The sequence below is a fragment of the Bos indicus x Bos taurus genome, chromosome X, assembly GCF_003369695.1.
Source record: "Bos indicus x Bos taurus breed Angus x Brahman F1 hybrid chromosome X, Bos_hybrid_MaternalHap_v2.0, whole genome shotgun sequence".
NCBI lineage: Eukaryota > Metazoa > Chordata > Mammalia > Artiodactyla > Bovidae > Bos > Bos indicus x Bos taurus.
In genome coordinates, this window is record NC_040105.1 from 58,534,256 (window position 1) to 58,560,303 (window position 26,048).

Genomic DNA, 26,048 nt, shown 5'->3' on the forward strand with positions numbered 1-26,048 from the left:
TGCAGACTTTTCAGCTTTTATTACAAAAACAAGGGTGATTCCAGCCCAGTTTTCCAATAAAAGTCTGCAACTCAAAGTTTGACTTGGTCACAGCTTCTCTGGCTGGGGAGTAGGGCTGGTAGACAGGTGCAAGGCTTCGCTTTGACCACCCAACATTTCATTTTCCCCCGCCCCACGCTAGACACCTGATGCAAGTATAAGTAGGTCTTGCAGCTGCTCACTGGGCCTCATTGAAGCGGGTCACCATTGTCTTGTGCAGCGTCTCCTTGTAGGACTCAGTTGACGTGACCCCATAGGAGCTGCCTCGGGCACCCAAGCCAGAGCCCCGCACCCGTGTCTGGGCCTGTGTGAAGGAGGAAAACTCTGTTAGTCAGCCAAGGCTACAGTGGAGAGTGCTGGAGGATGGGGACGGGATCCCAGCAGGCTCACCTCAATGGGAGTCACAATGCCCTGCTTCTTGCGGCCCAGACCACTGCCCTCTTTCCAGCCCATGGCTTGGAGCATGCGACTCCCAATGTTGTCACTGCCCAGCCCATCCCGTGTGGGCTGCTCAAAGTCCCTGCAGGGGACAGGGGCACAGTGTGAGCGGCAGACCTGCTGGCCCCACACCCCCCACCTGGCCCTGGATACTCACACGGAGGCCGCAGACATGCCGCTGTACTTTCTCCTCTTGGGCTCCGGTGGCTCAGGGATGCCGTACTTCTCTCTGCGTTCAGCTGCGCGGTCCCGGTACTTCATTTGCTGAAACAGCGTTATATGTGTGAGAATGAAAGGGCTGACAGCTCTTTGCAGGAAACATGGGCACAGCTGGGGTGGGGGGCCCACAGGGAATGAGATCTGGCCAACAGGTCTGAGGTCCTGCACGGGGTAGTTGGGAAGAAGCTTGTGCATGGGGACAGATGTGAGGTGGCTGATGGCAGCCAGGCTGTGTCTAGCTGAGGAACTTGCCCGCATCAGTTGCCTGCATGACAGATGGGGTGCTTGGCAAGGGACTGATGGATGGAGCCGGGGAGTGGGTCACACCTCACCTCCATGTCATTCTTCTCAAGTGCCTCCAGCTCGTTTTCTGACAGGTGGGCTCGCCGGTGAATCTCAAGGTTTTGCTGTAAAGGAGGACAGGAGAAGAGTGAAGCGGCCAGGTCAGGCCAGGCTGAGGTTCCCTGCCAGGCCTCCCTCAGTCACCTTGTGGAGCCCGGAGAGCTGCTGGTGCCGGATGAGCGCTTCCTTGCTGGGGAACTGGCGCCGGCAGAGCAGACAGGCCAGCTTCTGCCAGTCGGTGAGCTTCTCCTCCCGCTCTGGGCCCCCGCGTTCCTGCTCCTCCTCACTGTCACTCTCCCCGCTGTAGGCTGCCACCAGCCCCCTAGGTGGGCTCTGGAAAAGGGGAAGGCAAGAGGTCAGGCTTGGCTAGTTCACAGCCCCCCACCCTTCTTTCTGCCCCAGGCACTCACTGGGCGGTCATCGCTGGCCAGTTTTGGGAGGTCCATGCTGGTGTGCTGTCTCTCAGCTAGTGCTCCCTGAGGTGGAAAAGTGGAAGTGTTAGTTGCTCTGTCATGTCTGACTCTTTGCAACACCATGGACTATAGCCCGCCAGGCTCCTCTGTCCATGGGATTCTCCAGGGAAGAATACTGGAGTGGATTGCCATGCCCTCCTCTAGGGGATCTTCCCGTTCCAGGGATAGAACCCATGTCTCCTGCACTGGAGGCAGATTTTTCCATCTGAAGCACCAGGGGTGGAGGGACAAGGAAATTCAGGGACTCCACAGAAGGACCAAAGGGATGACAAGCCTTGGGACAGAGCACAGATGGACGGCCACAACATACCTTCTTCTCGAGGATGGCGTAGCCTGCATCCGCGGTGGCTGACTCCCGCCTTTCGTCATCTCGCAAGTTGCTGATGGGCTGGAAGCTGTTTTTGAAGTTTTCTTTTTGTTTGTTGAGGCTGCGGGCCCAGCGTTCCATGTCCTTCGCAATCTAGGGATGAGAGTGGTGAGGCGGTGAGGCTCCTAGGAATCTACCAACTGCTGGGGTCACCAACTCCAACCACTGCCCTTGTAGCAGCCCGCCCCTTCCTGCCCTGCAGCCTCAAGTGGAAGGAGAGAGAGGAAGAGGTTAAAGTCCCCATTTCTCTGTCATCCTGTCATTAGTGCTCCTCAGCAAGCCCCTCCCTTGCTGTGTCCCTATTCTCCTCATAGGTGTCCACACCACTAGGGTCGCTGTGAGTTCTCATCATTCTGAAATGCATAGAATGGCTTGCTCTGCATACAATTTTAATTAACAGGTGTGATTCTACGCCACATTCTGTATTGATGCCCAATCCCCACCCAGGCACACCATCAGTTTTAGAATTTACCAGGCTATCAAGGGAACACGAAGTTCTTGCTTCTAAGTGTTGCACCCAGACTGTCACACTCTTCCTCCTCAGACAAGACATGGAGGTTCCCTCCAACTGCCCACCACCACAGAACACTGCAATGGCTGTTTTCCTGCCCACCCCCTGATGGGCCTGGAAGAAGTTCTCTGGCATGTGTATACACAGACAGATGAATACACACCATCAGGTGGGGTTCAGGCCCATAGGAGCAGACTTGTGCATCTATTTCCCTAGGTAGGGTTAGCCTGGCTTCAGGTGTGCACAGACCAGCCCACACTGTCACCAACAGCACAAAGGTTCCCACCAGGGGACAGGAAAGTGGATAGGCTGCATTTGGATGGCAGTGGCCACCTCAGGAAGATGGACAGCCCCACTGTGTACCGAGGAGATGGCCCTGGCTCAAGGTCACAGTGCAGAGCAGAGCCGGACCAGGAGCCGGGTCTCTCTCAAGCACAGATACTACCCAGAAGACACCTAAAGGACAGACAGTGACTGCTGGGCTCCCAGTGTTCACCTGTTGGGCTGTCTTGGTCTTGTGCTTTTCCTTCTTCTCTTTGCCCTCCTTGGAGGGCGCTCCTGTCTCCTTATGCCCATCAGCTGACTGCTCCAGGGCAGGGACATAGGTCCGCCTCTCCCCATCCCAGTACAGGTACTGCTGGCTCTGGGCGTTGTAGTAGTACTGGGGTGATGGGAGAAGGTGTGTGAGGGAGGAATGAGATGCTGAGGAGCAGACACCACCCCCTCCCAGGCTGCCCCATCACCTGAGAGTTGGGATCATAGTAGAGGCCGGTCTGGGGGTCATAGTAGTAGCCAGATGTCTCATCATACTGGTAGGTGGAGACGTCAGGAACAGCTGGGGAGTGACAAGTATGGGGGGGTGTCACACACCTTGCTGCTTTGTGAAGGAGCCCCCCGCCCCTTGCTGCAGGCTGTGGCTACTCACGGTACTGGCTGTAGGACTCCTGGGCAGAGGGACTCGTGGCCGGTGGCAGGGTAGAGCTGGGATGGGTGGGACTCTGGAGCTCTGACTTGAGCACAGCGGGTGATATGATGGTGTATGACTGGTCATGGGGGCAAGAACAGGGAACAAGGCTCAGTGTCTGCCAGTGACCCCATGTCACCCAGGAGCCCCCCAAGGACCCCTCCCCCTTATTTCCCTCACCTGGCTGTTGGCAGCGCCCTGGCTCCCGCTTGCTTCAGCTGCTGACTGCTGGTAGACGCCAGGAGTGGCACCAGGCTGGGCACGGGAGAAAGCCTGTAGGGACACAGAGTCCACCCCAGGCTCCAGGGAGGTCTCAGGACCTGGGAAGGGCAACGGAGAAGAGAGAATGTGAATGGCAGGACCCAGGACCCTAGGCATGCCAGTGCCCACTGTGGGTTTGGGGGAGACGCTGACGCTCACCTGCTCCAGCCGGGTCCCCTTTGGTTCCGGTGATGCCAGGGCCCTTTGCGCCCTTGAGGTAGCCATGGGCATAGAGAGAGGACTCTGTGCCCTGGCTGCCGCCATAGCCCTCATCCTGTTGGTAGTAGCTGTAGTCGACCGTTGGCTCCTCGGGGGTGGCCCAGGCACCCTCCCCACCCTGGGAGGCCTGAGGGGCAGTGGGAGGGGCTCATTAGCAGAGGAGGTGGTGTAGAGGGGAGGGGAACCGGCTAAGAGGCATCTGCCCACAAGGGAAGCTAGTATCTGTCTGTTGACAGAAAGCATGCAGCCTTCAGACAAGGAACACCGGGCCACAGTGGAGTGGGGTGGTGACAAAAGCAAGACTGGAACAATGACATGTGGCAAAACACTCCCAGAGCTGACACTGCTAGATGCGCTGCGTGTTATATGGGTTGGGGGTCAGACCCTCCCCTCCTATATTTTCCTCTCCCAATTTTCTTACAGCCACTTCTAAGTTCCCTTTTATCAAAAAAAGTTGAAACAATTCACAATGACACATGACCACCAAACAGAAGAGAAAAGCAACTGCATGGCCCTGGAAAGGGAAGCCTGGGAGGAGGGGCTGGGGAATGGAGCTGCCATGAGGCCCCTGCAGCCCACACCGGCAGCCACTGGGAGAGGGTTTCTGGTCCACGGGAAGCCGCTACAGCAAGGCAGCCCTCCTGTTTGCAGAGAGGGAGCGGGAGGGTGGAGGTGGCCCAGGTACGGGGGAGCTGGGGTGGAGGGGAGTCTCTGAGTACCTGTGAGATGGCCCACTGGGCTGCGGCAATGGCAGTGCTGGCCACAGAGGCAGCATTGATGCGACTGCCTTCGTTGGAGGCCATATCCCTGGGGAGGATGTCAGAGACTGGAAGTGAGACAGGAGGCCCCAAGCTGGGGGGCAGGCTGAGAAGGGACACAGGTGGGGCCCTGACCTCTTAGAACCCTTGGCAAACTCAACGTTGATGGTCTTGCCGTCGATGGTGAGTGGTGGGTGTAAGGCCTGCAGGATCTGTAGCAGCTGGGCTGCCTCCTGAGGGTGGGGGGGGGCAGGGCAGAAGGGTCAGGCCCGGGGAGGCCCCCGGCTCCATTGCCCCATTTCCAGGTTTGGGGCCGCGGTTGGGGAGCTAGGGTCAGGGTCCCTCCTCCCTGCCCTGGGGGCCGGGACTCTGGCTGCCCGGCCCCCCCCTGTGCCGCCCTCACCACGATGGTGGAGAGCTGGATAAAGGCGAAGCCACGGTTCAGTTGGGTCTGCTTGTCCTTGATGACGCGTACATTGGAGGAGGACAGCACTGCGTAGGGTGCCAGGGCCCCCAGGATGGAGTCCATGGTGCTATGTGGGTTCAGGTTGCGCAAAATGATGGCTGTGGGAAGGGACCCAGCATTAGGGAGCACGGATAACCTGCTCCGGCCCTGCCCTCTGCCGGCTCCCCACTGCTTCCTATCCCTGGCCTCCATGTTCTTGTACCTGCTGCTTCCTCCCACCTCTTCCTCTCTGCTTGTCAGCCCAAGTCCCAGCTCAGCCACTTGCCTGGTGAGAATCGTCTCAACACACCCTTCAAGTAGAGTTTGGTAATGCTCTTCTTCTGCTCTCCCTACATTATGTGTCTGACTCCAAACCCGTTGGACCCCCGGGAAGACTAAGTCCTGGTCACCATCGTCTCTCTGGCCTCGGGGAGCCCAGCCTAGACACCCTAAGGCAGAGAGGAAGGAGCAATGGACTCACTGTCGTTGGCGTTCTCCGAGCTTGGCTCCGAGCCCTGTGACAGGGCCTGGGAGGCCAGTACTCCCTGGGCCTGGTAGGGCTGTGGCAGGGGCAGCAGACCCTGGCTTAGCTCCCGACCCCCCAGTGGCAGCGTCTGCTGATCCAACCTCGCTCCCAGGGGCAGCTTCTGCTCCGCCTCTGCTAGGGGCATCAGGAGAGAGGCCGGTGACAAACGGGAAGGAGCTCCCAGGCAGGTCACCCTCCTTCCAGAGCTGTGGTCCGTCACCCTTTGCCCCTCTCCCCACAATGTCCCAAGGAAGAGGGAGGTAGGAAGGCCGTACCTGACTTGGGCACCCCACATTTGAAGCACTTCTCGCGGCGTTTGAAGTTCTGGACGCCACACTGTGAGGCACAGGCCAGGCTGTCAGAGGCAGCAGGGGGTAGGGGGTGGGAGCTTTCCGCTGCACCCTCCAAACATGGATCCAGAAATCTTCCAGGGATCCCGCCATGCCCCAGGAAGGTCCCAGGGTCGGGGGAGTGGGGAGCAAAGGGCTTTGGGGAATGGCTATCATTCTCAGACACACGACTCTTTACATGGTTTCAAATTTCTCCTCAGCGCCCACCCCTCAACTCAGGAGTCCGTAACCCACCCCACACCTCTGTTACCAACTGCTGTCTCCTCCAAGGGACCAGCTCAGAGACGTTTCCGCCTCCAAAGTCCTTTTAGTAGGTTCCTCTTCCCAGAACGTACTTTCCTTCTCAGAAACCTTCATCACTTTTCTATCCTTAAAAAGTCAGTAGCCCCTCTCCTGCCAGGCCTCATCCCTTCATCTCGAGGTTGGATCTTGCCACTCTTGAGAAATAAATCTGCCTTGGGTATTGCAGCCTCTGGAGACCCCCAGTTTTCACCACATTTCAGTCTCTGATCCGCGGTCAAGTCCTGAGCACTGTTCCCATGCCAGGCTCTCCGCAGCATGCGGCCTAACAGTAGGGAGCAGATGTAGCACAGAGGGGCAGCAGGTCAGTCTGGAAATGGTTACCACCAGGGACTCCAGGAGAGGAGTGGGCCTTGAGGCCCAGCTTACTCAGCTGGGTATAGTCCACATGGCTGTTTCACCTGGGAGGCCCAGAGGTTTGGTTTTGCTGGGAAGCACTTGCTAGCAGAGGACACAAGACATTTTGTGTAGCTGGTGTAGGAGGGTGGGGAGAAAGGCAAAAGCCAAGGCTGGAGAATAAGGTGACACTAGATCCCAGAGGAGCATCACACTCACATTCAGATATGTGCAGGTTTTTGGCAGAGAAGAAGGGACATGGTCAGAAGTGGGTGTGAGGAATGCCAAAGGTGAGGGAGTGGAAGACAGGCAAGAGGCCAGAAAACCAGAGAGGGGCCCATGGCAACTGTCTGGAGGGGTGAGGACCGGCCTGCACAGTGGGAATGGCAATGGAAGGCGTTTGTGTGATGGACGTGACAAGACCAGAGAGCAATGTGGTAGATAAAGGAGAGGAAAGAACAGACTGCCCTAGTTTCAAGGAGTATCTGAAAACACAGGAGAGATGGAGTGAGTCCTCCTGTCACTCTCTCCGGAGAGTTTGGACATCTGCCTTCTGGTGTTACTCTTTTCATTTTCAAACAAAGAGGCGCCCCCCCCCCCTTCCCGCTCCACTTTACTGGGCAGAATTCTTCTTGGGGAGAGGCTCGGGGCCCCCTGCAAGCTCTCAGGACTCCCTTTAGGTCTCAGGGCTGCCAGCCGGCTGTGGGAGGTGAGGTTGGCCTGAGGGGAGACCTGAACCCACGGTGGCACCCACAGCCCATGATCAGGAATAAGACACACAGCTCAAGGTTCCATCTCTCTGAGCCTCAGCCTCCTCCCAGGGAACATGACCGCAAAGACCTACAGCTTGTACAGTCAGTTTCCGTGGACCTGGCTTTGTCAGGGGTTGGGTCACCTGACACAAGCTCTCAGAACACCCTACACGTTATTCAGGACAACAGCTGACAGGTGCTGTTCCAAGTGCTACCCTCTCATCACTGCATTTCAATCCTTCTGACCACCTCTGGGTATTTAGCATTTGCATTTTCGAGATGGGGAGAGTGAGGCAAAGAGAGGTTCAATACTCTGACCTCAAGGGAGATTTTGAGGGAGTCTAATTTCAGCCAGTCTGGCCCTGATGCCCACGTTTCATACACCATGTTATGCTTCACCGTCACTAGTCACTCACATAAACGTCTGTGTGACATCTACTGGGGCCTCAGGCAACATCGTGCTGCATGAGGGCAGAGCCTGGCACTGAGTGAAAGCTCAGTATGAATTGGCAGCTGACTGGGTAGACGGGGAGGGGGCTCCGGGGGAGGCAATGAGCGGTGCTGCTGGAACTGAGCCAGTTCCTCCATGCCCACACCTCTCAGAGGCCCCAGGGAGATAGACACATCACCACCCCTGCCGCGGCTGTCTCAATCCACGGCACCTGCTGCCCACTGCCCCTGTACCTTATTACACAGCCAGTCCTCATTGATCTTGGGCTTGGGGTCGCTGTAGTGCATGGACACCTTCTGGCCCAGGATGTTGAGGGAGTGCTGCGGGGAAAAGCAGAGCACAGTGAGGCCTGGGCAGCAGTGCCCCACGCACCGTTTCAGCACAGGAGAAGAGAGTGAGCGAGCCCTTCAGCTGGATGGATGAGGGACAGGGAACGGAGGGAGGTCGGAGAACTGACAAGGGAAGAAGGAAGGGAAGGAGGGAGGGAAAGAGCCACAGCCCTCGGGCGCAGCTGTTTGCTGCCTTTCCAGGCACGCACACGTGAACACACTCCACCAGGCACACAGTGCTCGGCTGCCCGAAGCTTGCCGGACAGTGCGGCAAACCCCCACTCAGCCCTAACACTGCCAGGCCACACCCAGGGCCAGCACTACACAGGCTACACTTGGGATGAGGGGGGACAGGGAGGGGAGGGAGAGGAGGGGAGAGAAAGAGAGAGAGAGCGCACGCGCACTAGTGCTGGAGAAGGGGAGAAAGAAAGAGCTATATTTCAAAGATGGACGGTCCTGCAGTGAAGCTGTCTTCCCATGGCCAGCTGGGTCCTTGGGCCCACTAGCCTGTGGACCAGCAGAGATGGCCCCAGGGCCGCCACACTGCCCCATCGCCCCATTCCCCTTCCCCCAGCCCGAGGCACAGTGCCCCATAGCAGTGAGCTGGGGTCTGGGTGGGTGAGCAGAAGCTTTGGGTCTCTGAAGGCCCCAAAGCTGTTGGGTTAGGAGCCCATGCCAGGCTGGGGGAGTGAGCTCCCCTCCCTTCCAGACAGTAAGACTCCTTGCTGGGAGGGCAGGACCACTGGAGACTCCTGGGTGGGCCAGGTACAGTGGGAGGGGTGGGGCTCCAAAGTGAGTCCTGGTGAATGAAACTATGACCCCTGACTGGTACTTTAGATCAATAGAACCCTGCTGGCCTGTCCTATGGAAATCACAGGGCCGAGCTCACAGGGAGAGAGCTGGCAAAACGGGACTTGCTAGTTAGTATGCCAACAACTAAGTTTCCCCAGCAGCTGGACTTGCAGTGGTGCCTGAGTGAAACAAAGTCCTGGCTCTGCCTCACCCCAGGGCAGGGTGGTCCCCCGGGGAGTGGGCACCTGGGTGGAAAAACCCCCCTACCACCCCCAAGGCAGCCCTTCCTCTGAAAACTCAGTTGGGAGAGGAGGAGAGGCAGAGCTAGCGCCTGACCAGCGGGAAGGGCCAGTGGCAAGTGTGGGCTCTTAATGGGAAGCCCAGTGGGTAGCGAGAGACAGGAAGAGGAGATAGTGAGGGTCAGGAAGGGGTAGAGAGAGGGGTTGGGGGGGATGGGACACAGGACCACAGGGCAGGGAACTGTGTCCGTAAGAATCAGGCGATGGGGAGCGCTCGATTACAAAGTAGTATTTGTTTGGGGGGGGGTTCAAGTGCGGCAAAGCAACCTGATTGGCTTCCATCCATCGTGTAGCGTCCTGCAAGTGACTAAACTCGACGAAGGCGAAGCCCCGGCTCTGACCTGGAGACAGCATTCAGATACAGACGCAGTGGGTTAGTCAACAGCTTTGGACACACGGCGTTCCCGGGGGCGGGACCCGAGGGGAGAGGACTGGGGGTGGGGGGCAGAGAGGGAAGTGGAGAGAGGAAAAAGGAAGAAAGGGAGAGAGAAAAGCAAAGAGAGAAAGACCAGGGTGTGGGAGGCCAGGGAGATGGTCGGGAGGGGCAGGAAGGAGGGAGGAAGGGAGGCAGGAAAACACAGCCGGAGAGGAGTTGGGGGCGGGGGATATACACACGGTAGCTGGGAAGAAAGACAGAGATGGGGGCTCAGGCACACCTGCCCAGACAGCCTGGGGTGACAGAGACGGAGAGAAGGAGCTGGGAGGGAAAAGGTACAAGGAGAGGTCTGTCTCCAGAGAAGGAAGGAGGGCAGAGGGGCAGGCTGATGGTTTCACCTAGGCCAGAATCAACACTGGAATGGTGGGGCCCAGTATGAGGCCAGGGTAGCCCAGGAGGGGTCCCGCAACAGGTGTGTAATGGAAGGAGCAAAAGAGAAGCGGGGCTAGGCTGCTTGGTGAGGCTGGGGAGGCTCCAGGACCATTAGGAACCAGGGGGAGTCAGGGACACAATGTCCCCCTCAGCCTCACCACCATGCAGGGAAGGTGGGACTCCCCAGGGAGCCACCTCAGGGCCAAGCTGGGAAGACTATAGCCACCCCAGTCCACGTCCTCCAAGATGGCAGGAGAATGGGGGCCAGGTGGTCCAAGGAGACCTTTAAGAATCTAGGGCCATGGTAAGAGCACCCAGGGCCACAGAGGAGGCTGCACCTGGGACACCACCCCAGGGAGACCAGAATCCTGCCAGCCTGGCTAGAGTGCAGCAGAGCACGACCAACATGCTACCAAGAGAGACTCCAGGCCTGGCCAGGGCTGGGAGAAGGATCCAGGGCTTGAGGCCGCCGGAAAGCAGCTCCTCCTTTGGAGGTGCACACACTGGGAGGGCTTAGACACGGCAGGGCATGCTTGATCTCCAAAAGAATAACCGTTAGGATGCACAGGAGGATGAAATGGTATAATTACAGAGAGAGTGAGAGGTAGGGACAGAGATACACACACACACGCGCGTGCGCACGCGCGCGCACACACACACACACAGACACACACACAGATGGAGGAGTGGGGAGGAGACTGAAGATGGAGAGAGAAGCCCAGGCAGAGCGAGGCCTCACTGGGCCTGACTTGGGTAGCCTGGGGCCGGAGATCCTGCAGAGATACCCCACCCCGCCCACTAACCTCAGGCCAGCTCCAAGCAGCCTGCAAGAGGGAGGGAGGGAACGAGCAAGGCCAGCGACCTGGGCTGTTCCTTGGGATGCACTCTTGGACAAGAGCCATACCCTGCCTCCCCTCCTGGGACACATGGGTGGGACCTACTTTCTGGTCAGAGGCTGTTACCAGAACAGTGTCAGGGAGAGCAAGGAGCAGGGGAAGGAGAAGAAGAGGGAAGGAAGGGAGTCTATGAGGGGGATGGGGTTACCGTCTCAGATTCTCAGAGTCCCACAGAGGACGATCCCCGGAGCCTGGCCCTGGCCCTGCCCCTGGGGAGCACTCAGCACAGCTCACAGCTGCACCCCCTCCCCGACAGCCCTGCATCAAAGGCTCCTGGCCAGAGCTGTGAGGAGGGTGGGAGGAGGGGTGAGAGAAGAGAGGGTACCCCCAAGTGGCCCATTCCCAGCTGTGGCAGGAAGGCAGGGTGGGGAGGATGGGGGAGAAGGCAGAGGCAGGAGGGAGACTCGGAGGCTGAGGCTGGCCAGCAGAAGGGGAGGGTACTGGAACGAAAGCTCACCTGAGGATTTGTTCCGCATCAGCCGGACCTCCCGCGCTTGGATGCCATGGGATTGCAGCTGGCCACGGATCTGTATGGGGTGATATGGATTGGGGCAGGCTCAGCACAAGGAGGCTGTGGGTACCAGGGGCTGGCTGGAGGTCTCCGGGACCCCAAGGGGGTCACAGGGGTTGTGCGCACACTGTATCCACTCCCTCTCTCAGAGATTCTCCCCCAGTGATCACAGCCCCGGCCCCCTACCAGTACCCAGTCTCAGCTTTCAGACCCAGACTTGCAGAGGGAATTAAAGGAAGGAAGGGGTGGGCTACAAGGTGAAGCATGGCAGTGTAAGGACCTTCAGGGGCGGAGAATGTCAAGAGAGCAAGTGAGCCAGCAGCTCAAGAACGGTGGGCATGGGTGGTCTGCCAACAGGCTTAGTGCAGCCACAAAGCGAGGAAAGCTGGGGCGCAAACCTGGCTGTTCATGAACAGACTGCCCTCCAGCTTGCATTGAGAGAGACCCATGACACAAGCCCCAAACTGGGAAGAACTGGGGTCTGAGCAAAGCCCAGCCATGGGCACTAGATCACGAACAGAGTGGGAACTTGGGGTTGAGACCAAAAGGCACAGCTGTGGGGTATGGAAAGCTTCCTGGATGACCTATGCCAGGCGAAGCTGCAGATGCAACCTGGGATTTGGACCAGGTGAGGCAGGGTCCTGAGGCCAGTGGCGCCTCTTGCCAACAACTGGATGCCTGTGCTGGGCACTCTGGGCCAGTGGCCATAATGCCTCTGGGCCTCAGTGCCCTCACCAGGGTCAGCAACAGATTGGAGGTTCAACAGGCACACATGAGAATGGAGAAGAGAGATACACAGAAGATCAGGATCGCAATACTCAGGGAGGGCTCAGGAAATGGCTGGAACATGGGCTCTGGAGCTCAGCTGCCCAGTTCAGACCCCAACTCTGCTCTGTCACTTGCTGGCTGTGGGAACTGGGGCCAGCTGCCAGGGGCCTGGCCTCCTCATCCATAGGATGAAAAACACAGAGGACCTTCTCTGCAAGGTGGCGGTGCATGTGGCCCACCATGTGACAGATCCTCCACAAATGAGAGTGTGCAGCTACCGCCTGACCCTGAAAAGGGCAGGTGGGCCAGACTTGAGAGCTCTCAGACACACAGGTGGAGTTTTCTCTGCAACAACACAGGCAGCCAGCAGGTTTCAGGGGAGAGCTGAGTGGAGCCTTCACAGGCCGTGAGGAGGAGGAGGAGAACTGGGTAGGGTAGTGAGGAGGCTATTCTAGTGGCCCCCATGGGGTTTTCCTGCTCACGAAGGGAAGTCGGTACGGACAGGGAGGGAATGTCACACAGGCAGACGGGGTGGGAAGGCTGCAACAGCAGTGAAGGAAGGAGGACCCAAGGCTCTGTGGTTGTGCCAGTGAGGAGATCTGGGGCTGCTGGCAAAAGAGAGCAGGTGGTAGGGAATGATAATAAAACCTCAGAAAATCCCATGGAGAGCCTCCCCAGCCTGCAGGGTCTCCACATCACCTCTGCCACCAGCGATATCTGGCAGCGGGCCTGGTGAGCATCTGGCCTTTGATCGACATATGCAGAAGGGATGGATCACCAGCAGAATGTATGGAAGGAATGCTCTGTTCCCTCCCATAGCCACCGCCGCAGCCCCCTGGCCAAACCAGCCTGTGCCATGCTCCTCCCTTCCAGCCTAGGAGACAACAGGGCCTACCCCAGGGGCAGAGCAGTGCTGGGGGACAGGGCTGGGGGGAGAAGGGCTGAAAGGTGCTGAGGAGGTGGGGGGTAAGGGAGGGGCTGAGGGCCCTGGAGGGGACCCAGCCTGGCCTCCTGCTCTGCCGCCTGCCCGGGGACATGGGGAGCACGTACGTCATCCTCAGTGGCTGCCTGTGGCAGCATCCTCAGCATGACGATGTTACTGGCCTTCTCCTCCTCCTCCTCCTCCTCCTCCTCCTCCTCCTCCTCCTCCCCTTGCTCGGTCCGATAGTCCTGGTCCCGATAGTCGCCGTCTCGGGGGAAGCCTGGCGGGCCGGTAGGGCTGTGCCTGTGCCGCCGCCGCCGCCTACGCTGAGTCTCGGAGCCCGGGGAGGCCTCGTAGGAATCCTGGCCAACAAAATGAGATGAGAGACACCAGGCGGGCAGTCAGTCTGAGGGTGGGCCTAGGGGCTGGCCGCTGGCTCTCCGAGGCAGGCAGGCTCTGAAAGCCAGGGGTGGGCGGGCTCCGGCTAAAGGCTCAGGGCAGGCAAGGTGGGCAGGCCTTGAACTGCAATCCTCCTGGGATTGGAAATTCTCCCTCAGATGCTTTGGGGGGGCTGCTTTGACGGGGAGTGGGGGAGAAGCAGGTGGCAGTGTTGGTGTGGGGGAGGAACTCCCACAGACAGGTGAGCAGACACCACTGAGACCTCCCTGGGAAGAGACTGTTGGAGGTTGGCACACTAAACCCTGCACTCTTTCTGCCCCCTCCTCCCTCGTCAGCTCAGCTAGTACAAGCACAATTGTTCCCTGTGCCACAGAAGGCCACAGGTCACTTAAGACTCCCAGCCTGGGCCCTGTCACCAAGTTGTGGGTTTAGGAATTGCTTAAGACCTCGGCCAGAGACAGCCAGCAAGAGCTGGCAAAGACTGCGAGGACTACAGCGCTGCCCCTCGGTCCCTGATCCTCTGCCAGGCCAGTCCTCCGTCACCACCACGCTCCTTCCTAACAGGGTGTGGTCACTGGATTCCTGGGCATTGCCCAAACCCTTTGCTCAGCACTAAGCAAGGCAGGCCTGGGTCCATGCCCATCCTGCCCTCACAGGGGCCAGAAAACTCAACTCTCCACTCTTCCTGGTCCACCCAGGGCCCACCCAGTGCTCTGGACACATCCAGGCACAGCTCACAGTTGCCACCAAGGAAGCCTGACTGCCCACCATGGGGGTCTTTGTGCTGGACCCCCAGAGGGTGGCTGGCTACCCATATTCTGCTTCCCAGGGCTGGGGTTGCAAGGGTACCCTTCCCACTCCTCTGTGCCTGTGTGGACCAGGGCCCTGAGTAGCCCCTCAACCTGGGGTTCGCATAAGGCAAGGCTGCTTCATCCCCTCAGATGGGGGCTCCCTGATGGTGGGCATCATGCCTCCCCCTCAGGCCAGGGCTAACTATCCAATATGGAAGTGGTTAGCTGGAGCTCAGAGGAGAGTCCTGACGGGGCTTTCCTTTCTGTTTAGGGGCTCTGCCACCACTGGGAATGCCCACACTCAGCCTCTCAGAGCCACTCTGCTTGCTGATACCCACGTGACATCCAGGTGCCCTCCTGACCCTAGACGCTGGGTCCCCAAACTGGCTGGGAGCAGGCAGTAGAGGGCTTGCAGTGAACCCTGAAGAACAGGGAAGAAGGGAGAGAGGTGGTGGCCAGGGGACCTCAGAAGTACAGAGCCAAGCACGTGGAGGTCAGGGAGACCCAACCTGGGAGAGGAGCCGTCAGAGAGGGGAGTGGGGACAGACCCTTCAGGTGAGGCAAAGCCCTTGAGCACAGTCTGAAGGCATGGGAATGGAGAGCTACTGCACGCGGGGCTGCAGCCAGATCGAGGCCCTGCAGGAGCCGGCCCCCCAGCCCTCACCTCTGCACTCTGCTCCTCAGATGAGTCATCATAGTCATGCTTGCCCTCCTGGCTGCCGTACTCGCGGGGATATGAGCGGTAGTCCATGTCCCTGTAGTCATGATCCCGGCTACGGTTTTCCCCACTGTCATCCTGTGAACGATCGGTGGCTCCGTAACGGCCAGTCCTGTCTCCACGTCCCCCTCTGGGGAAAGAAGGATGGGAAGCAGAATATGAGGGCAGTCCTTTCCAAAAGAGGCCCTCAGCTCCACCCCTACAGGGATCCCTAAGGCCAACCCCTAATCCCCAGGCTGCCACCACCTCTCCTTCAAAGCCAGCCCACTTCTCTCCTTCCCTTCCCCACCTCTCCATTCCCTCACTGGGCCTTCAGGTGTGGCCCCCTGCCTGGTCTCTTCACCCCCCACCCAGGCCCCCTCCAGTTCATTCTCTCCACCCTCAAAGCAAGTGAGTGTTTCATAAGGCAAAGCCAATCAAGCCCAACCACAGTTCTCCTCCGACGGCTCCCTCTTATTCTAAAGACACCAAAACGCTCACCAAGATCCTACAAGGCCTGCAGGGTCCTGTGGGCTGAGGTCCCTGCCGACCTCTTTCCCTCCAGCTCCTTGGGCACTGCACCACTCTGCCCCTCTGTTTCATGGTCACCTTGCTAGCACTGGCAGCTGTTTTGTTAAAATTTCTCCTACTGAAATAACTGTAAAATAATTAGCTCAACATTGATTTAATGTGCCTTTCTGTGGTGATTTAAAAAATTACTAGAATGAGTCTGGGGAAGGGACCATGCCTGTTTGGTTCACTGCTGTATTTCCCAAAGTTTAGCTTAGTGCCTAATACTCAGCAGGTGCCCAGTAATTCTCTTTTGATAAAATAATGACTCTAAAGAGCACTAAGTCCTAACCACTGGACCAGCAGGGAACTCCCAGTATTCTAAATGCAACCAATACGTATCTACTTAAAAGAAGAAAAATTGGACATCAACGTAGACTACTACTAGCAGGATCGTAATCCTGGTTAGAAATGACACTAGAATGCCCATTATCAACACCATAATTACTATTCTAAGAAACTAGCTAGTAAACAATTAAACAAAGGAAAAAAGAGATTAAAAGCTGGAAAGGAGATGGTAAAATTACTATTACTTGTAGATGATATGAGGATGTATCTGCCTTTGCCTAAGAGAGTCAATGGAAAAATCATTACAAATAAATCAGTAAAGATGCTGTGTTCAGAAATTAATATTCAGGAATAAATACCTTGCTGGTATTCAGAGAGCCACTGTTCAGAATCAGAAGATTCCAAATATAATTGCATCAAAAGGTTAAATACCTAGACATATGCAATATCTTATGACTATATGTCACACCAATGGGCCAGGATTCATCTGAAATCGGTCAAAGATTTAAATGGAAGAAATAAAACCAAAGACGAAAAGAAGAAAACATGAGATAGTTAGTTTTTTTTAATAATCTTGAAATGGGGAAAACTGTGACCCAAATCAAGAAGCGATACAAGAAAAAGCTATCAGATCTGACCATATAAAAATAAAACATATCTGTTTGGGAAAAAAACAAAAACAGAAAAACAAAAACCATCACGAGCCAAGTCAAGACAGACAATAAACAAGGAAAAGGTATGGGGAAAAAAGAAAAAGAGAACTGGATTTACAGAAAATAATACAGTTGACCCTTGAACAAGCACTGACCCTCTGCTCTGTTGAAAATCCGAGTATAACTCATTGCCGACCCTCTGCATTTGTGGTTCCTCTACACGCTCGGATTCAACCAACCATGGATTGTGGCGCACTGTAGTATTTACTACTGAAAAGAATCTGTATATCAACAGACCCGTGCAGTTCAAACCTGTGTTGTTCAAGGGTGAACTGTACAGATGGTTTATATTTGAAAAGATGCTCTATCTCACTCAACAAAAGATGAAAATTAAAACTATACTGGACAGTTCATTTTTGTAACACTTAAAATTTATTTTTGTGTATTTTCCCAAATATTTTTTGTGATAAATTATATACATAATTAACAAAAATGTTACCATTTTAAAGGGTACAACTCAGTAAGTGGCACAATGTACATTCACAATGTTGTATAATCATCACTACTACTTCTCATCACCCCAAACAGAAACTCCATACTTTAATTAAATAATCATTCCCCACCACCCCACCTAGCAACCTCTATTCTCCCCTGTAAGTTTGCCTTTTCTATGCACTTCATATAAGTAAGTGAAGTCGCTCAGTTGTGTCCAACTCTTTGCGACCCCATGAACTGTAGCCTACCAGGCTCCTCTGTCCATGGGACTTTCCAGGCAATAGTACTGGAGTGGATTGCCTTTTCCTTCTCCAGCGGATCTTCCTGACCCAGGGATTGAACCCGGGTCTCGCACATTGTAGACAGACGCTTTACCGTCTGAGCCACCAGGGAAGTCTGTGTCTAGCATACTATCTCAGCAGAATGCTATCAAGGTTCATGTTGCAGAATGTATCAGAATTTCATTTCTTTTTTATGGCTACCACATCTGTTGACTTCATGTTGCAGAATGTATCAGAATTTCATTTCTTTTTATGGCTACCACATCTGTTGACAACATTTTCACCTACTGGTTATTTTGGATACTGTGTATAATGTTGCTATGAACAATGGTATACAAGTATCTGTTTGAGTCTATTTTCAGTTCTTCAGCCCTACATACCCAGGAGTGGAACTGCTGAATCCTATGGGTTTCCCAGGTGGCTCAGTGATAAGGAATTCGCCTGCCCAATGCAGCAGACACAAGTGATACCAGTTCGATCCCAGGGTTGGAAAGATCCCCTGAAGTAGGAAATGGCAACCCATTCCTGTATTCTTGCCTAGAAAACTCCATGGACAGAGCAGCCTGGTGGGCTACAGTCCATGAGGCTGCAAAGAGTAGGACATGGTAACTTTAATTTTTTGACGAATTGCCAGTGTTGCATAGCATCTGTACAGTTTTACATTCCTACCAGTGATACAGTTGCCAATTTATCCACATTGTCATCAACACTTGTTACTTTGCCTTTTTTTCATGTGCTTATTGGTCATTTATACTTCTTTGAAGAAATGTCTATTTGAGTCTTTTGCCCATTTTTGAATTAGGTTTTTCTGTTACTGTTGTAGGAGTTCTTGATATATTCTGGGCATTAATCCCTTATAAGATATATGATTTGCAAACACATCCTCCCACTCTTTAGAATGTCTTTTCATCCTTTTGAATAGTGTTCTATGATGTACAAAAGTTTCTAATCTTCTAAAAAATTTTATTTAATTTTTTGGCTGTGCTTGCTCTTAGTTGTTGCAGTATGCAGGCTTATCCCTAGTTGTAGCATTTGAGCTCTCTAGTTAAGGTGTGAGTTAGTTGCCCTGAGGTATGTGGGATCTTAAGTTTCCTGACCAGGGATCGAGCTCATGTCCCTGCACTGGAAGTGTGGAGTCTCAACCACTGGATTACCAGAGAAGTCCCAAAGTTTCTAATCATGATAAAGTTTATTTTAAAAAATGATAATTTTAGACTTACAGAAAAGTTCAAAGATAATAGAATTCTCATATACACTTCACACAGTTTCTCCTCATGTTAAGAGAACCATGGTACATTTGTCAGAACAAAAAAGTTAACTGATCTACAGATTTTATTAGCATTTCACTATTTTTCCACTACTATCCTCTTTCTGTTCCAGGATTGAATCTAAGACACTACACTGCATTCAGTTATCATGCCTCTAGTTTCCTCTGGCCTGTGAAAGTTTCTCAGTCTTGCCTCTTTTTTTTTTTTTAATGACCTTGACAGAGGTTTGAAGCACGCTGGTCAGGTAATTTGTGGAATGTACCTCAACTTGGGTATAGCTGATATGTTCTTGTTATTTAGACGAGGTTAACAAAGCTGAGCCACCCATTTGATCACACTACATCTCAGGTGCGTGCTATCAACGTGACTTACTACTGGTGATGCTGAACTCGATCATCTGGTTATGGTGGGGTCTGCTGTAAAGTTTCTTTTTCCCTTACACTCTATTCTGTAGAAGCAAGTCACTAAGATCAGCCCACACTCAAGAGGAGGAAAAATTAATCTCTACCTCCTAGAGTGGGGAGTATCTACATATATTATTTGAAATTCTTCCCTAAGGAAGATCTTGTGATCAAATGTTTTTAACTCAACAAATCTTCAGAAGTCCAAATGTTTAACAACAAACTGTTGGCAGGGCTGTATGGAAAACAGGTACTCTCATATTGGTGGTACGAGTGAAAATGGAATGATCCCCATGGAGGGGAACCTGGCAATAGCTGGCAAAACTAAAAATCTATATGCTTTCTGACCCCCAATTTTCCTTCCGGGAATTTAATGTGCTGAAGCACTAGTATGTATACAGAAATAGTATTCAATGTGACACTGTTTATAATAGCAAAGGACAAGAAACAACTTAGAAGTGTCGTGAAAATTCTGTTTAAAAAAAGACTAATGATGGGGAGAGGAACCCCATCAACTATTAAAACGTATTATAAATGTCCTAAAAGGACGTTTTTGGAACAACTGATGACATCTGAAAACAGACTTAAAAGAGAAAAGTACTGAATCAATGTTAAATTTCTTGATATTGATAAGTATCCTGTGATTATGAAAGAGAAAGTAGAAGGAACTGTAGTATTTTCTATAGTATCTACTGCTCATGTCTTCCACTAACTCAAAAGATTCCGAAAAAAAGGTGTTATGTATAGAAAGGGAGAGGGAGAGGGGAAGGGAGAGGGGAAGAGAAAAAAAGAGAGGGGAAGGAGGAGAGAAGAAGGAATAGGTCTGTAAGTAGGCAAAGCAAATGCGGCAAAATATTTACAGTTGGTGCTTCTGGGTAGAGGATTAAGGGAGTTCATTGTACTTGCAATTTTTTTGGGTAAATCTGAAGTTTTTTCAAAATAAGGAGTTATAAACATACATATACATACCACGATCAAGGAGGGTATACCTTAAGAATATCAAGGATACAATTTAATGCAATTATGAAGTTGATAGACAAAAGGAGAAAAAAGCATGTAATTATGAACTTCAATACTCATTTCTGATCGGTTTTAGCAAACCAAAATTCGAGAATTTTCCTGACTTATTAAAGACTACATTTTAAGAGCCTACAGTACACATCACACTTGATGCCAAAGCAAAGGAGGTTGCCTATCAGGCCTGGACTGATTTAGAAAGACAATCAAAATCAACAATGATTGAGTAGAAATAACAAGAGAACACAGCAGAGATAAGGTAATTTACAAAAATCAACAGCATTCATTTACCCCAGCAAATACCAGCTTGAGAAAAAAAAAATAGCCAATAAAAACTACTGAAGTACCTCTGAATTACTTTAACAAACAATACACAACCAGATTAAATTTAAAACCTTTTGCACAGCAAAGAAAACCATCAACCAAACAGAGACAACTGACTGAATGGGAGAAAATATTTGCAACTGGTACGACCAATAAGGGATCAATATCCAAAATATATAAACAGCTCATACACTCAATATCAAAACAAACAAAAACAAACTTGACTTAAAAACAGAGAAGACCCGAATAGACATTTTTTCCAAAGATGACATACAGATGGCCAAGAGGCACATGAAAAGATGCTCAACATCGTTAATCATCAGAGAAATGCAAATTAAAACCACAGTGAGATACCACCTCACACCTGTCAGAATGACTATCATCAGAAAGAACACAGACAACAAATGCTGGTTGAGAATGTGGAGAAAAAGAGGACCTTCATACACTGTTGGTGGGAATGTAAACTGGTGCAGCCACTGTGCAAAGCAGTATGAAGGCTTCTCAAAAAACTAAAAACAGTCTACTCCTGGGTATATATCTGAAAAAAAAAAAGATCAAACACTAATTCAAAAAGATACATGCACCCCAATGTTCACAGCAGCATTATTTACAATTGCCAAGATAAGGAAGCAACCTATTAGTGTCCACCAATAAACTGAGTGGATAAAGAAGATGTGTTACACACACACACACACACACACACACAGAGGAATATTAATCAGCCATAAAAAAAAAGAATGGGATTTTTCCATTTGCAATAACATGCATGGACTTAGAGGGTATTAATGCTAAGTGAAATAAGCCAGACGGAGAAAGATAAATTCTGTATGATATCACTTATATCTGAATCTAAAAATTAAAACCAGTGAACACAACAAAACAGAAATAAATTCACAGATATAGAGAACTAGTGGTTACTAGTGGAGAAAAGGAAAGGGAGAGGGACAAGATAGGGGAGAGCATTAAGAGGTACAAACAACTATGAATAAAATAAATAAGCTACAAAGATATATTGGACAGCAGGGGGAATACAGCCAGTATTTTGTAATAATTATAAATCAAATGTAACCTCTCAAAATATATCACTATGCTGTGCACATGAAATAATGTACATCAACCATACATCAATGGGGAAAAAAAGGAGTACCCAAGACCTGTATTTTGGTTTATTCAGATTTTTATGTCCTTTAAATGAACCTTGTAGGTATTTATGACCTGTTTAAGAGGATGAGATGACTGCTTACAAAGATAACAATTCTCCTGAAATATATAAATTTAATGCAATCTCAAAGTTCTTGAACTTTTAGAAAGACTTGATAACTTTTTACATAAAGCTACAAAATGACTAAGTCAACTTCAAAAAATAAGAGCAGAACAGGCACTATTAAGACATTCTATAAGGCCACAGAACACTAAGGTTCTGCACAAGAATAGCAAAAAGACCAATGCAACAAATCAGACCACTCAAGACAGATCCATGTACATGAGGGAACTTGAGATGAGATGAGGTACCACAAATCAATAAAGAAAGAATGACCTATTTTGGGGGTGATATTAGGAACACTGACCACTATATGGAGGAAAATAAAACCAGAACCTACATTATAACATATTTAAAAGTGGACTCTAGATGGATTTAAAGACCTGAATGCAAAAGGTAAATAAAGTTAGGGATCCAGAGATAAGAATAGAGAAGATTTTTCAAAGGACAGATTTTAAGACAAAAAAGTGATGAATTTTAGCACACCAAAATTAAGAACAGGTATCCACCCTTGAGAGAATTATTAAATAAGAGGCAGCAGACACACCCCATGGTGTCCTTGGGACCAATTAGAAGCAAAGCACTAACATACAGGTAGCAATATAGACAGATCTTTAAAATGCAGTGCTGAATAATATAAAGCTCAGGAAACAGAATTAAAACTAACATTCTGTCATTTGTGTAAACTGAAAACACTCCAAACAAAACCACATATTTTAGAAGGATACATTTCAAAGACAACACAGCAGCTGCCTACAGCTATGGGAATTGCAAATAAAACAGGAAAAAATAAATATGGCAAGAGGTGGTCTTGTACCAATCTGTGATAGAAATGTACCTTGAACTGGAAAAGTATGATTAACTCAAACCCTTGCACTTGAGGTTCTTTAAAAGCCAAAAGAAAGCCAGTGGCTTTACCTCGTAATGAAGTCTAAGGCAAGTAAGCTACCTACTCAAAGTCAGAAATTGCCACACAGCACTTCTATTGAATACCATCCAAAATCGAATGCCTTTCACAAGACATTTTGAAAGGTCAAGGCTGAATAACACCTGATGATAACCACATCTCAAATTCGGGCTCATCACTTTTCAGAAACCAAAACATTATAATTCTACATTTTTCAAAAGGGGGTGGTAGCAGAAACCCTCTGTAAGGCAATAAAAAAATTATTTCCTCCTTGACTTTTTCATAAACCTACTGACTTTTGATAGAGGCTCTCTGGGACAGTTAGGTCTACTTTTCTATACAATCTTTAAATATCAGGAATGAATCATCTACATTAGAATCAAGTAAGGTGATCCACCAGTATGGTAAAGGTATGATCTGGCATCTCTGTATTTTACCAAGTGTCCCAACTGTTTCTGGTTAGTCCCTGAGTTTAAAAATAACTGGATAAGAGTGTCCACACCAACTTCAGCCCATCCTGTCCCTGAATCCCAGATCTTAAAAAGGCCGTGGCTGAGTAATACTATCTGACCTGGTTTGCCCCATACATTTTCTGGGCAAATTTCTGACTCTGAAGGCAACCCCTCCCCCATCCATCCCTCAAACCCAAAGCTACAGCCCACACCTCTCCCCTGAGAATCCACAGGCACTTACAACCCAACAACTGCCCACCTGTCACCCACTTTTGTCTGTCCTGCGGTGGCTGTCCATACCTTCCATACCTACCTGCGTCATCCAAAGTGGAAACCTGGGCATCGGTCTCCATGCCTCCCTTTCTCTTGATCCCTTCCCGCCCTGCAACCACACGTGGCACCTATCAACCAGAAACTGTGTGGCTTCCCTTGTGAGACCCTAAGTGAGGAGAAGGCTGCAATCTTATTTGTCTCATTTATCAATGCACTCTCAGAGCCCAGTACATGTCCTGGCTCTTGAGTGCCAAGTACATGTTTGCTGAAAAGAAACCAATCATCTGCAGCACTGTTTGGTTTTTTCTTGCCCAGATGCCCCCTCCAAGCACTTTCCTGGATCAATTCTCACACAGGGACAAACCTAAGCTGCTTGGGGGAGGGTGGGGGTTAGAGGGGAACTCACCGTCTTTCATACTCCATGTCCTGACAGGGCCTGCGAGGGCTGCTAGGGCCCCTCCTCAGCCGCTGGCTCCGTTTCACTTCCCAGCCACCCCCAGTGCTGCCACCATGATCTGCCAGCCTGGGTGATGCCTCCTGCAGGGACTCTGGGGAGAGCAGAAGGAAGAAAGAGGTCAGGGCAGTTATGGCAGAGAGGGTCTCCTTGAGAAACACTTGGTGCCAAGGCTCTCTGCTGTCCCCAAACCCAGCAACACTGTATCCCAACTCCTAGGGCTCCTGAGGATTGGAGCAGGAAGGCAGCCCTTATTTGGCCTGCTGCTTCCCTTCCCTATAAACGTGAGGCTAGAGCTGGCCACCCTGGAAATAGCACGGCCCTCGGCAGGCATGGAGCATCTTGCAGAGAGACCTGGTGGTGCCACCCATCCTGGGATCACGGCTTTGCCATCTGAGACTGGTAGACAAGCTCAAGCCTGGAGCTACTTGCCCGGGAAGGGGGGGGGGCTCTCGGTGCTGGATGACTTGTCTGAGATTGGGCACACTAGGCATGGAGACAAGTTTTCATGACAGGAGTCCCAGGCACCCACCAGGCTCCTTCCATGAGCTTCCAGGTGCCATTTCATCCTCCCAAGAAGATGCTGGCTGCCCACTATGAGACGGCAGGAGACCATGAAAGGCTCTGGGGGTAAAGGGGCGAACTTGGCAATGAGACAGCTGCCGCCTCCCTAGGTTCCGGGCCAACACAGTTTTGGCCCTCACTTGGCAACTGGCTCGGCCCTGAGCCTGCCTCTTATGCACAGCCAGGTTCCCCAAGACGGCTCCCTACCCAGGGCTCTGGGCCCAAGTTATTCAGAGGTTAAAAGCAGCCCTTTTGGAGCCCGTTTTGAAGCACTGTGTTATTCTGCTGGAATGGGAGAGCAGTCACTTCACGGCAACCCTCAGTGCTGCGGTGAGAACTAAGGAGGGCCGAGAGCCATGTGACCGGGCCAGGGGTCACCACAAAGTATCCCTGAATCTTCAGGCCCCACCCTCTGAACAACAAGCAAGCAAAAGTCAGGCGTTAACAGCACCTGCCCAACACTAGGTTGCCACCACACCTTTCCTTCATGTATACACTCCTATCAATTTTCTCTTCCTCCTAAAGTCTCAGGGAATGAGAGTTACCTGCTCCCAGATGGGTAAGACTTAGAATCACAACCAGGGAACCCAGTGGATGAGAGCCAGAGACAAAATCCTCAGTACATCTGGCAAAAGCATCCATAACAGATAGTGACCCAAGTCACAGACTCGAGCCCCGAAGAACTACGGGCCAAAACCACGGACAGGGACCCACAAAAATACGGGCCATAATCACACAGGCCCCCCTCCCCTTTCACAGAATAAGCATCAGAGTAACCAATACGAACCTCCCCTCCCCCCCCAAAAAGGAGCAGTCAAGTCTTACACACCTTCCTTGCACTTTCCGCCCCCACCCAGTAAGTGGATTATGGCCAGTCCTAATAAGACTTTCTATGGGTAAGGACCCCCTCCCCATAGATAACCAGAGTTACAGACAGAGGTTCCGAGGATAGAGATCCAAGTCAGACCGACGATCTCCCTTCTCCTCCACCCAGAGCCACAGAACACTTCCCCATGGGTTGGTTAGTACCAAAGTCACACACAAAAGCAGGGAGCACACTTTTTCGGCTAAAAAGAAAAGTCGCAGTCAGCGGCCTTCCACGGAAAAAGTTCGGCGTCGCAGACACAGTGAGCCATAGGAGCCCACTCCCATCCGTCCCTCCCTTCCCCCAAGCCGCGTGCACCCATCCAGTGCCCCAATCGCGCACGCGCCTCTGCTCTCAAAAGGAGAAAAACAAAAAACAATAAAAAAAGACACCCTCTCCCAGGCTCAGACTGTGCCAAGCATCGGTCGGTTCTGCGCGAAGCCCAGACCCATCGACCACAGTCCGCCCTCGCGGTTCCTCTATGCAACCCCCTCCACCCCCGGCCCCTTACCTCCGCCCCCACGACCAGCGTTGACTCTCACCTTCTGCGCCCGGGCTGTCAAGGGAGGGCTCCCGGACATCACCTCGGCCCGCCGCCACCTCCTCCAACTCTTCCAGCTCTGCCCGAGCCGGTCCGCACAACTACCAAGTCCGAGGCTGGAGGCAAAAGGGCGGAGGGGGGGGGAGGGGAGGGGAAAAGCGCCAGGCGCGCTGCCCTCCCCGGGAAACCCACTGTCGCCTACTCCCAGCCGGCCGCGATCACCAGCACAAAATGGCGACGATGAGAAAGGAGCCGGCGCTTCGACCACCATCCACCTACTAAGGGAGCGCGCTCTAGCCAACCCCGTCTATTGGTCGCTGTCAGCCCTCGGTCATCCCTGGCCTACTCTGATTGGCAAGCATATTGCCACCTCCCCGCTCCCCTTGCGAACGCCCGCAAGTCGAGAAAAGCGGTAGCTATTGGCCAATCCCGCGAGGCTGTCGTTTTAGAAGCTTGGCTTCCTTCGAAGAT

The 26,048-nt window shown here is 52.1% G+C and overlaps 1 protein-coding gene across 11 annotated transcripts; it reads right to left on the reverse strand.

Annotated features, from left to right (window-relative positions):
- RBM10 (RNA binding motif protein 10) lies at nt 1-26,048 on the reverse strand. Of its 11 annotated transcripts, none has more exons than XM_027535237.1 (24): nt 25,579-26,048; nt 23,560-23,701; nt 14,931-15,114; nt 13,205-13,438; nt 11,333-11,402; nt 9,439-9,512; nt 7,985-8,071; nt 5,838-5,898; nt 5,518-5,694; nt 4,995-5,155; nt 4,727-4,824; nt 4,553-4,640; nt 3,774-3,960; nt 3,534-3,673; nt 3,315-3,432; nt 3,133-3,224; nt 2,886-3,050; nt 1,822-1,971; nt 1,449-1,514; nt 1,183-1,371; nt 1,029-1,103; nt 635-741; nt 430-559; nt 1-343 (listed from the first exon to the last, which is right to left on the reverse strand). In XM_027535237.1, exons 2-24 carry the CDS (start codon nt 23,574-23,576, stop codon nt 218-220), a joined length of 2,796 nt encoding a protein of 931 aa, XP_027391038.1. In that variant the 5' UTR covers nt 23,577-23,701; nt 25,579-26,048; the 3' UTR covers nt 1-217. The 11 variants fall into 11 exon arrangements, with proteins under 11 accessions (XP_027391038.1, XP_027391031.1, XP_027391029.1 ...); XM_027535230.1 differs by having other exon boundaries at nt 4,998-5,155; nt 25,548-25,993; XM_027535228.1 differs by having other exon boundaries at nt 25,548-25,993.